The sequence below is a fragment of the Cupressus sempervirens genome, chromosome 3, assembly GCF_028749045.1.
Source record: "Cupressus sempervirens isolate cs-2001-9-10 chromosome 3, ASM2874904v1, whole genome shotgun sequence".
NCBI lineage: Eukaryota > Viridiplantae > Streptophyta > Pinopsida > Cupressales > Cupressaceae > Cupressus > Cupressus sempervirens.
Window position 1 is genome coordinate 516,941,719 of NC_143120.1, and position 13,429 is coordinate 516,955,147.

At 31.2% G+C, this 13,429-nt stretch overlaps 1 protein-coding gene across 1 annotated transcript; it reads left to right on the forward strand.

Moving 5' to 3' along the window:
* Positions 1 to 1,684: 1,684 nt before the first annotated feature.
* On the forward strand, positions 1,685 to 2,369 carry LOC149567446 (uncharacterized). The gene is made up of 2 exons (XM_089816638.1): positions 1,685 to 2,029; positions 2,127 to 2,369. The coding sequence occupies exons 1-2, from the start codon at positions 1,685 to 1,687 to the stop codon at positions 2,367 to 2,369; spliced, it is 588 nt and encodes a 195-aa protein (XP_089672764.1).
* The last annotated feature ends 11,060 nt before the right edge of the window (positions 2,370 to 13,429 follow it).

Genomic DNA, 13,429 nt, shown 5'->3' on the forward strand with positions numbered 1-13,429 from the left:
CAAGAAGTTAGGTGACAATATTGAGAGCAAGACAATTGCAGATCAAGGAAACAAAAGAGTAGTGTAGCTTGTCCGAGACTACCAATAGTGTAGTTTGCATTTTGTAGACTATTCAAGAGCTTCAAAGGAGATTATTTTATATAATGATTCAATTATCTAATATAAAAAAGACAAAAAGAATGAGCATAATCTAGCCAACTACAAATCATATATTCAAGATAGAACCAAAAAAGAGAATGAAATAGCCTAATGTTCATATACACACCTTATGACTTACTAGTTCCTCCCACATTGCAAGAACAAAAGATAAAAAATGTGAGTGCAATGTGACTTCGTGTGAAAAGGTCTCTTGAAGTTCAATGTTTGAAATTAACTTGCTTGCGTCTATTGTGACTGATATTTCAGAATCACAATGAGAAAAACTACTTTATTGTTGCTTGGAATGAATACGAAAATGCTTAGAATGAATTCACAACAGATCTCAAGCTTTATTTGGAGGATTGTCCTCTTCATTACATTATGATTTTGCAATTCAAAGTGGACTGAAACTCTAATAACAAACTGCAAAATTCGTGTAGGATGATCATGTAGAAATGATTATCAAGATTAATAGCAAACTAGTTTTCTATACTACCCAAATAATGAGATCATCAGAACCTTCCCGTGATATTTATAATATTGAGAAATAAATTCATGGGTGCAACATAATCTTTGTGATTAAATCAGTCAGATGAACAAGGAAAACAATAAGCATGATAATATTTAATGAAATGGGTACTCTTAATTTTTGAAGAGATACCTGGAAGTCCTGAACTGATCTGATCTGAGAGGCCCTCATGCACAATCTGCAAATATGCTAATAAAGTATAGGCAGGACTATATTAATATAGGCTTAAACATAGTAAATTATTGTTTGTAGAGGAAGATATCATCAATGTTTCTGTGAATGCCCTCATTAATCGAGGATGAAAGTTGGCGATGACAAAGAATTGATAGTACTGAGGAAATGGGTTTGTCTTGTACAAGAGAATTGATTTAAAAATTATTGTTCACATCATTAAGATAGTGTCATAAATGTATAACTATAATATGCTAGAACAAGTTGTAAAAAGTAGATGAGATGTCATTCTATATTGTTGCTACACTTCAATAGTTGTCGACTTCAGTTGAGTAGTTAAATCAATGAATGACATTGCATTCATCAGTAGTTAATAGCCTAGTACCAATCGTGGTACTTCAATGATCTTCCAGATGCACAGATGTGTACTTGTATCCTCAATAAGCATAAATGATCCTTGCAAATGCGACACATCACTAATTTGTTTCACCTTGCTATTAGCCCCTGCTTGGGTTGCTGTTGTCTATAGACATATTTCCATTCATGTTTATGCTTGCCATTTTCATTCATGTTTGATATGGGATACAGAATTTTGGTGAGCTTGAGTTTTTTTTTGTTCCATCCACCATAGGCTAACTATTTTTTGATCTAACTTTAGATGTTGCCTCCTTTCGAGATGTCTATGCACAATTATGTTTTCTGTCTTCAAATGAGTTTTAAAAGATTGTGTTTCACTTGTAATGACTTCAAGACACTATAATACACATGTTTTTAACTTACCCTCCGCAAATCTACTTTGTATGCATTACACAATAGTTAATGTCATATATAATGCTTCTAATGAGCATGGATAATGATGACGTTCAAGTCGTTGACACACCACCTTCTACGAAAAAGGTATTTTGGAAACTGTGTATGGAACGTAAGCTTTTGGACTTGCTACATGAACAAGTCACGCTTGGAAGGAAAGGAGAGGGAGGCTTCAAAAAGGAAGCTTGGACAGCTATTGAAAGAAATTTTAATGCATATATGAACATGAGCTTGTCTAAGGACAATTTCAAAAATAAATTAAAAACTTGGAAACAAGGTTATAGAATAATAAAGGAGCTAAAAAATACTAGTGGTTTTCCATGGAATGAGTCTACACAATCTATGGATGCTGATGAAACTGTTTGGGATGAGTTGCTTAAGGTAACATGTCCATTTGAATATTTTAATGTTATTTAATGACTGATTAAGTTATTATTGATAATCAAATGAATAATTCAATATCTTTGACAACATGCAGAGGAAGGAATTTAAAAGTGCGAAAGTGTTTAAAAAGCAATCTTTCCAATACTATAATGACTTTGCCTTGATTGTGGGCAATGATACCACTGAGGGTGCCATTGTCAGCACTACACAAGAAGCAAAAGGACACAATATGGATGAGATAGTAGATCTTAATGATGATTATGATGCAATTCATACACCTATTGGGGTTGTTTCTAATCTGGATGCGAAAGATACAAGTATTCCAATGTCCACTTAGTTTAGTACAACAACTGGGAAACATACTCGTTCAACATCATCCTTAAGGAGGCTGAAGAGGATGAAGGCTAGTATGGCTAATTCTATTAACAAGATGTCTCATTCAATCGATAAGCTAAATGAGACCCTCCTCAAGTCCCAAGTTATTGAATTGAGTGAAGAGCGTAAGACAAAAGATTTGGAAAAGGTCTATGCTACACTAAAAGCCATTGGTGAACTTAGTATGGGTACTTTGATTACGGCGTTTGACGCCTTTGTGGCTGATTCTGATAGAGCCAAATGGTTCTTAATTATGAATGATGATGAGAGAGAAAAATATGTTTGAATGAATTTTTTAGGGCTTTAGTTACTATGTTTGACATAGTTATGACAATCGTTTTATAACAGTTGGATGTTGCTTAATTTTGGTGGTTCACATCACATTCGATGGATGTGACCAAGGATTTACAAATTTTTGGCAAAAGTTTATTAGGACCTTTGGATTTTCATATAGAACATATATTTATGTTGACATTGTTAATTAAGTTTTGATGATTTGAATATAATCATATGGTTTTATTTCATATAGAACATATATTTATGTTGAAATTGTTAATTATGTTTTGATGATCTGAATATAATCATATGGTTTTATATATCCATCTATTGTTGGCAATCATTATAGTCATTTCTATCTGCTTTTTGAAAGTCTTATTGTTGGAGATCTATTATTCACGATCTATTATTCTTCTTACTCATAGAGCTAATTCATTCTGGATGCCTCTAAAGAGGAATAGTGTGAGCTCAATAAATGCTATTGATAGCACACAGGATAAGATCTTAATTGTTGAGGGCAAAACATTTTTACTGTGCAAAAACAGGAATGAAGCTTGGGCAGATTGATTTTTGGACCATCACATGTGCAAAGTGCTAAAATGTATACTTATGTGTTTCCTTACAAGATTTTATGAGCTTTTCACATTGATCTTTTTTTTAACCGAACAGACTATGGTGTCAAGATCCTTAATTTTTTATAGTAACTTATCAAAACTGACATGAAAATAATACTAAGGTGTTTTTCTTACATTCTAAATTGTGGTTGGGATTTGAATTACCCAGTCCAGAGGTTTACTGTTACATCCTTGAATTACCAGCAGCATGTTAAGCAGATTTTATTTTGAATACTTCAACAACTTTCAGTTCACAAAAAAGAGTTGGTGATTCTTCAATCTTGAGCCCCAGTTATGCTATGTGTGTTCTACATTTAACCAAGTAGCCTCAATTAGTAGTAATTTAACTTTCCTTTCTTTTATGAAACAACGACAGTTTTGTAGGTAATGTTTGCTTATATGTTGATATGTGACAATTAGATTTGACTAGTTGGGTATGAGGCTTTATTTTGTGAGATATGGAGTGCGTGCTTCATGTGCTTATTTAATTTAATTATCTTAATGTATGAATTGCATTTCTTTTTCTATATCAATAGTATAAAAAATTATATGCTCCATTGTATCATGTTGCTCGTATTGTTTGAGATGTGCTGGTTGGAGAGCTGTTATTGACATGTTGGTCGGATATAACTGGTGTTAACATGCTGGTTGGATATTAACTGTTGTTAACATGTTGGTTGGATATTAGATTTTAACTGTTGTTAACATGCTGCTAGTTGGATATTAACTGTTGTTAACTGCTGAAGGTTTTCTACTAGAATGAACTTTAGATTGATGCTACTCTGTTATGTCATTGTATTAGCTAATGACAACACTACTCATTTGATGTTTTTTGTTCGATTTGAGATGTCATTATACTTGCAACTAAAATGAGATGTTAGCCTCTATTGAAGAGCACGAATGTTAGCAGCTCGTGTATGTATATATTAGAATTGATTTTTTAGAATTGATTTTTTAGTTTCTATAGGCAAAATATAACTAGTAGTTGATTCAACACAACCATAGATCAAATTCATCTTAAAATCACGTGGAAGGGTGGTGTTCTGTTTGAATTTCACTGTATTGGACTTCATGAAGTTTGCCATAGTTGAACCAAGTAAAGTTGAAACAAGTTAAGGTCATCTTAGCCACTTGATAAACATTTTATTTGACTATTTATTACATAACATTTATACATTAGTACGTATAACAATATAAATCCTCCTTGCAACTGATTTCCTGAATGTTTGTATGCTTGTTTGGCCTCTACACCAATTAAGACATGGTGCATTGTTTTTTGATACAAGATTCATGGATTCGAAAATTGTGCCCATTTATAATTGCCCATGTGGTGCTGGGGCGTGCATATTAAAAGTGTTGCGCACGAGCAAAAATCCTGGGCATGAATTTTGGTGTTGTCCTGAGAGTAAAAAGGTTATTAATTATGACATGTTATGTATTGTATGTTTCAAACTAATGACATGTAATAATATTAGTATGAACTAATATTTTGTATTGCAGGGGAGCAGAGGTTGTGGACATTTCAAGTGGTTTGACTCTACAACTACTCATAATGAAAAAAACCAGTGGAAAACGTGTAAGACACGAGAGGTGGCCAGGGCTAACATTGGTTCAATGACAAAAGATGAAATGTAAGATGAAATGTGTAAAATGTTTAAGGCATGAGAGGCTGAAATAATCTTTTTATGCTACCTTCTATGTGTAATTATTGGCCTCTTATTCGGCCTTGTATTTTGGGCCTTTTTTTTAACAATGAGCTTAATATAGATAGAACTTTATTACATGTTTTGTGTTGCCTTTTGGCCTCTTACTCGGCCTTGTATATTGGAACCTTATGCGAGAACGATTGAATAAAGATAGAACTTTGTTATATGTTTTATGAGTTAAGCTAAAAGAACATTTGTAAATTTAATTTAGTTCCTAGTTTAAATTTTGAAATTATTAGACTTTCTTTTCCAAAATTAACAATCCCAAGATAATTATATGAAAATTTGGAATATGAGAAATTATAAATAAAATATATTTTATGTTGTGTCAAAAATATTTGAAAAATACAAATAATATAAAGATGTTCAACAATTCTTATATATTCTAACTCATTTTAAATATTATTTTGTTTAAATATTGTACAATATTTTTTATATTTGTTTCTTACTACTTAAATTGTTCTAGTTAAATTAAAATATATTTTATATTTCACAATTGTTATATTATATTTATTTCTATTTTTTTGAACCTTACATTTTATATATTTGTATTATTAGAAGCATACTTGCGTTTTCTATTTTATATTAAATTTTATAATACAAAATTTAGATAAAATTTGAGATTTCGTTGGTTTTAGATTCTACAATTTTTTTTTAAAAAATTAGTTATAAAGTTATTAAAAATTAGTAGTATTATTCATATTTAGCACTAAATTCACATATTATATAGACTAAAGAAAATTTTTACTTTTGTATTTTACATATAACTTAAAATTATCCATTTTAAATTAAATATTATCAATGCAAATTACATTATTAACACCTAACAATATGTGTTGTGCAATGACAAATACTACCTTTTCTGAGACATGAATTGTTAACACCTCGTAATATGTGTTATGCAATGACAAGTACCATCTGCCTTGGATACCTTCCACTATTTGCATAGGGCAGGGACTCAAGTTCTCCAAGAGCTCTTGTTTTGTATACAAATATTCGACCATTTGTTAAGTAATATCACAACAAATTATAAATTAATGTAGTTTTATTTTGGTGGACTAAGTATTTTCCACAAATTTGATGACAATAAATATAATGGTTTCAAAATCATATAATGTGTAATCACACTAAAATGATGTAATAAAAATATATTTCATTCATCTTTAAAAAAATAACTTGTTCATGTTGGTATTCCAATTCCAATTCCTAAATGTGCAACCAAATGGAGGAAATGTGTATTCTCATATTGAAATCTTGGTGAACCAAACGAGCCCAAATCGAATTCCCAAAACCGAAACCTGGATTTCAAGTTCTTGAATCCCAAATCAAAGATTCTAGATGCCAATTCTGATTTCATATTCTTGCAACCAAACGAACCCTAGGGAACTAATTTTTTTGGTGGTAGTCCATATTTAATTTTTATAACTAAGGTCATTATAATGCTAATGTTCAAAAAAAAAAAAAAATTTAAATTAATTTTCAATGAACAACGTCTATTTTTTCATTGGCTAATAGCATTTTTCCCAAGAGTAAAATTAGTTTTTTTGAGACCAAAAATTTGAGAAATAAAAGTCTAGAATGGTTCGCCCATCATTCCAGAAATAAAATTCTAGATTGTTCTGACCATAGTCATAATCCTCCCATGCGCCTGCAAAACATAGCCAAACTATGGAAGAGCTTCTCCTCGCAATTCTAGTAAATGCTTACGCATGTCTGCCTGACTGTAGCACAATTCCCTAATGTGTGATTGAAGGCCCAAATATAGCCATGGTGTAGTGATGGCACGCAACTACACTTGTCTGAGCAAGCAATATTGACATTTTTCTATGGCGGAGGGAGAAGAGCTCGAACCCATGGCGTGTTGGGAACTAAAACCATGTCAAACAGGAGTGCCTACTTTATTTTATCTGGCCCTGTGACTAGGGTTTCCACGACACCATAGACCACAGAGATCACAGCGATGATGTGTTGAAGGAGGTGCGTAAAACCTTAATTTCTGTTTTGACATAGCCAAAGCTCTGAAATGGAATCTTTGTCGATTTTACTCCACTCGACAACAACTATAACCTTTTTGTAACCGAAGATTGAATTGATGAACAAAATCAAAGAGCGTTTCCTGTTGCAAATCAAATTTAAGCCAAATCCAGTGAAAACTTCCAACATTGTGAATCCCTAAAATAGAGTAGTTTCATCTCTTTATAGGGCAAATGCCGTGGTTCAATTCTCACAAATTCAAATGCTAAATCTAATTTTGACGAGAAAATGTGAAGCTGCAGTGAAATAGAAGGGGTTGCTCGAGGAAGCACTCAAATAAGTTCTCGAGTTTCATTGAAAGCTCCTAAAAGCTAAGCAGCTTACATATTTTATTGCTCCTTTGCCTATCTAAGACTGCATTTGACCCTGATTAATGTGTCTGTGAATAAGCTCTAAGAGGAATTCTTTGTCGCTTTTCTAGAGCTTCATCTGCAAAAAGATGTTGGAAAGATAGATAGATAGATAAAATTTTAACGTCCACGAGGCTAAAAATAGCCTATGGGACAGCAAGACAACTCAAGCAGACTTAAGTAACAATGTTCATTGCTTGTGTAGGATGATGATGAGTCCACCCAATTGCTCAATGTACTCTTCGTTGAATAAGTTATGCCAAGAACTGTCACATATAGTGTCCGCAAATTTATCTCTACTACTCTTGTAGGCTTCACATTCTAAAATAAAGTGCTGTTCAGTTTCCACTTTCCCAGAATTGCAGAATCTGCAAATTCTTTCTTCCCAAGCCTCCTTTGGCCTCTTCCAACGTCCGATCTCACAATGAAGTTGGTGAGAGTTGGTTCTCAGCTGAGCAATAAGAATTTTAGCCCTCCAAGAAATGTTGGCTCCTATGTATGCTTTTTGGAGTTGATCACAAGCGGGGTTGAACTCATTTATACAATATAATTTCTTCCTTCCGATCTCGCTTCTCCAATTTCTCTTGTAGAATTTCTCCATGACAAAGACCTTTATTTCTTTATTATTTGTGGGGCACATATTGAATTGAATATTCCATTTACTCATCTATTTGATGTTTTGTTGCATCCATGTCCTTTTTCGCTGACATAGTGTGTCACTAAAGACCACTTTAGGCCATCTATCCTCTCCCATTTTTTCAATTCTTTTTAGATAACTTAGAAGGCGAACCATAGCAAGTGCCTCAATAGGAGTAGCCCCCATTTCACTTAACATGATATCATATGGAACAGTGCTTTTGATTTTAAACTTGCTTGTGATCAAACACTTTTGGATTCCTTCGATTTGTTTCCATTGTGCTATAGTAGTGTTGCTGGCCCATAATTCACACCTGTAAAGAACAACTGGCAGCACAAGAAGACTAACAGAAATGAATGTCGTCCGCAAACCATAAATGGGGAGAAGCGATCTTTTTAACAATGTTATTTTACCATTGTGGCTTTCACTTCTAGAAACCACCTTTGGTCTTCTTCAGTAGATGGTCTCATAGTTGTTTTAATTGTTTAATTTTATTTAAGGGTATGAAGTCATATAACAGTTTTAAAATGAATTTTTTTATTAAAAAAAAGCTTTAATTTCAAAGAGCAAGTCTTACATATAAAATATTTCAATTTTAAATTTGAATATAGGAAACATAAGCAATCAATTAGATTGTCATTAAACACAAAAAATTTCTACCATACATATTTATATTTTCTAAATCTTAATTACATATTATGACAATTATGCATGTTCAATATTAATTTCTACAAATTTAATTGGATGTAATATAAACTATAAATATTTTAAACATGTCTATTAAAAACATTATTTACTAAATTATATATATATATATATATATATAAAATTTATTATTATTATTATTATTTTTCTTAACTAATATAATAGTTTTAAAGTAATTCTAAAGAAATTATTAAATGAAGAATATATATATTTAATTTCACCTTGTAAATAAAACAACTAAGTTATAATTTCTAAAGAAATTCTTAAATGAAGAATACATATCTTTAATTTCACCTTGTAAATAAAACAACTAAGTTATAATTTTGATTTTTTAAATAAATTTAGTTTCTTGTTTAGCCGATAAGCTATTTGTGGGAACTTTGTTCCCGGAAATTAAATTTTTGATGGAAAATTTGTAAGCTGGTCGTTTCATTAATTATTTACCGGCAATTTTTATCTCCCTACACTTTTAACTCTTGTTTAGATATTTATTAGTTGTTATCTTTACTTTTAACTATTGTTTTTCTTTTTCTATTAATTAGTTGTGATCTCCACATTACCTCATGTTGTGATCTATTCATTTAACTTTTGATTTTTAAAATTGATTTAGATTTTAGTTTTTAACTTATTTAATTTTTTTTTAAAAAAAATTTATATTAGTTTAATTTTTCTTTAAATATTATTTTTAAGTTTCTATAATTTATTTAGTCAATAGAATATTTTTTAGACATATTATTTTTTGGTATCTCTTATTAATCTTTCATAATAGAATTTTTGATGAGTTTTTTTTAAATATTTTTTTTTCATATTTGATAAATTTAATTTAAATAAATAATATGTATTAATCTATTTAAAAGATTTTAGTAAATATTATGTTTTTGATTAAGGAAAATGGAATTTAACAGGGCCCTGAAACCCATACAATAAAAAATTCAGACATAAAGAGTATGCTTAAAGTAGCAACAGATACTAAAAGAAAACAAAAGAAACAACTCCCCACATAAAAAGATAGGAACCAGTAAAAAGCCAGGGAGAGAAGACAAAAAGCCAGGCCAAACAAAAAAAGCCAGGGCACTCAGAAGATCTCTCTTAACATTTCTATTGCATTGATTTCTAGTTCCAACAGTCTACTAACGCCTCCTTCATTTTTGAGTGCTCCTGGTCAAGATCCTAGGTATCCTTCTTCCTCATGTTGGATCTTGTGTGCTTCCTTGAGCTATCTTTTGGGGTCTTTTCCTTGGTGTTGTGGGGGGTCGGGTCCTCTTCCTTGCTAGTTCTGATGAGAATCTTGATATTCTCATTGGCCTCTTTTAGAATATTTTAGTTTTGTTCTACAATGATCCGCATAGAGCTCTCCATTATTTAGACCTTGTTTTTAACCTCCCCCACTCTGTCATCCTTGCTCTTTTCTTCCTCTAAAATCCTATTCTTGAGGCTATAGTTTTCTCTTTCAAGGCTGCACACACTATACTTGAGGTCTTGGATTTCATGGAAATTTCATTTGGTAGTGCAGAAACTATCTACCACGTTGTTCTTTGCATTGTTGATGACGTCCGTATCTAGGTGCTTCTTAGCTATATCACTGAAAATGACGGGTCAATTAATTCCTCAATTTTTATTTTACCTTCGTCATCCTCTTTGACATGTGTTCTTATTAATTCTTTGTTAATCCCCATCTTGGCCAAGGTAGTGTCAAAGTTTCTCCATACCACATTTATGTCTCTGCCTATGATCGAGCACTTGTATCAGCTAGTGCCAAATTCCTCAAAACCTTGTTCATGGTTAGCTCTCTCACCTTGATTGAGATCATCTTCCACCCCTTCCATCTCAACCCCCTATTTCTCCATCTCAGCCTCAGGATGTTTCCTTTTCTGGCCCCTAGAAATATTAACAGAGTCCTCTTTGCTTCTCAGAGTTTTGATGGTGATGGTATTCTTTCCCTTTTTCTCTCCATGCCCTCCCCTTCCCTAATCTCCTCATCACCTTCAACACTATCCTCCCCTGTGTCCATGCTTTATGCTCTTTCATTATAGTCCCTATCAGAGGAGGAATCAAGGTCGTGCTTGGGATGAGGGGTAGTATTCCTTTTGTTTTCCCATCTAATCCTTTATTTCCTAGAGCCTTCCTTTGGAGAATCATCATTCTTCGAATCAATGTGCATATCAAGGCTATCTTCGATGTCCGAAGGAAAATAATTCTCTTCCAACTCTTTAGAGTGCACTCTGTCCTTCTTAGCCTCCTTCTTTAACTTAATTCATTTCCCCATTGTCCTAGCTTTAAAGAACTCATAAATTAAAAGTAGCAGCCACTCGTGGAGCATCGAATTCCTAGTATGCTTCTCCTGATACTCATTGATGTTTTTATTCATAGAAGCATAAAGATAAAAGGGGATAGAGATCACAGCGATGATGTGTTGAAGGAGGTCCGTAAAACCTTAATTTCTATTTTGACATAGCCAAAGCTCTGAAATGGAATCTTTGTCGATTTTACTCCACTCCACAACAACTATAACCTTTTTGTAACCAAAGATTGAATTGATGAACAAAATCAAAGAGCATTTCCTGTCGCAAATCAAATTTAAGCCAAATCCAGTGAAAACTTCCAACATTGTGAATCCCTAAAATAGAGTAGTTTCATCTCTTTATAGGGCAAATGCCGTGGTTCAATTCTCACAAATTCAAATGCTATATCTAATTTTGACGAGAAAATGTGAAGCTGCAGTGAAATAGAAGGGGTTGCTCGAGGAAGCACTCAAATAAGTTCTCGAGTTTCATTGAAAGCTCCTAAAAGCTAAGCAGCTTACATATTTTATTGCTCCTTTGCCTATCTAAGACTGCATTTGACCCTGATTAATGTGTCTGTGAATAAGCTCTCAGAGGAATTCTTTGTCGCTTTTCCAGAGCTTCATCTGCAAAAAGATGTTGGAAATGAATGTCATCCGCAAACCATAAATGGGGAGAAGCGATCTTTTTAACAATGTTATTTTACCATTGTGGCTTTCACTTCTATTGGTCTTCTTCAGTAGATGGTCTCGTAGTTGTTTTAATTGTTTAATTTTATTTAAGGGTATGAAGTCATATAACAGTTTTTAAATGATTTTTTTTTTTTTAAAAGCTTTAATTTCAAAGAGCAAGTCTTACATATAAAATATTTCAATTTTAAATTTGAATTTAGCAAACATAAGTAATCAATTAGATTGTCATTAAACACAAAAAAATTCTACCATACATATTTATATTTTCTAAATCTTAATTACATATTATGACAATTATGCATGTTCAATATTAATTTCTACAAATTTAATTGCATGTAATATAAACTATAAATATTTTAAACATGTCTATTAAAAACATTATTTACTAAATTATATATATATATATATATATATATATATATATATATATATATATATATATATATATATATATATATATATATATATATATATATATAAAATTTATTATTATTTTTTCTTAACTAATATAATAGTTTTAAAGTAATTCTAAAGAAATTATTAAATGAAGAATATATATATTTAATTTCACCTTGTAAATAAAACAACTAAGTTATAATTTCTAAAGAAATTCTTAAATGAAGAATACATATCTTTAATTTCACCTTGTAAATAAAACAACTGAGTTATAATTTTGATTTTTTAAATAAATTTAGTTTCTTGTTTAGTCGATAGGCTATTTGTGGGAACTTTGTTCTCGGAAATTAAATTTTTGATGGAAAATTTGCAAGTTGGTTGTTTCGTTAATTATTTATCAGCAGTTTTTATCTCTCTACACTTTTAACTCTTGTTTAGATATTTATTAGTTGTTATCTTTACTTTTAACTATTGTTTTTCTTTTTCTATTAATTAGTTGTGATCTCCACATTACCTCATGTTGTGATCTATTCATTTAACTTTTGATTTTTAAAATTGATTTAGATTTTAGTTTTTGAATTTTTATTTTTATTTTTTAATATATATTAGTTTAATTTTTCTTTAAATATTATTTTTAAGTTTCTATAATTTATTTAGTCAATAGAATATTTTTTAGACATATTTTTTTTTGTATCTCTTATTAATTTTTCATAATAGATTTTTTGATGGGTTTTTTTTAAATAATTTTTTTTTTTATATTTGATAAATTTAATTTAAATAAATAATATTTATTAATCTATTTAAAAGATTTTAGTAAATATTATGTTTTTGATTAAGGAAAATGGAATTTAACAAGGCCCTAAAACCCATACAATAAAAAATTTAGACATAAAGAGTACACTTAAAGTAGCAACATATACTAAAAGCAAACAAAAGAAACAACTCCCCACATAAAAAGATAGGAACCAGTAAAAAGCTAGGGAGAGAAGACAAAAAGCCAGGCCAAACAAATAAAGCCAGGGCACTTAGGAGATCTCTCTTAGCATTTCTGCTGCATTGATTTCTAGTTCCAACAGTCTATCAACGCCTCCTTCATTTTTGAGTGCTCCTGGTCAAGATCCTAGGTATCCTTCTTCCTCATGTTGGATCTTGTGTGCTTCCTTGAGCTATCTTTTGGAGTCTTTTCCTTGGTGTTGTGGGGGGTCGGGTCCTCTTCCTTGCTAGTTCTGATGAGAATCTTGATATTCTCATTGGCCTCTTTTAGAATATTTTAGCTTTGTTCTACAATGATCCACAAAGAGCTCTCCATTATTTAGACCTTGTTTTTTAC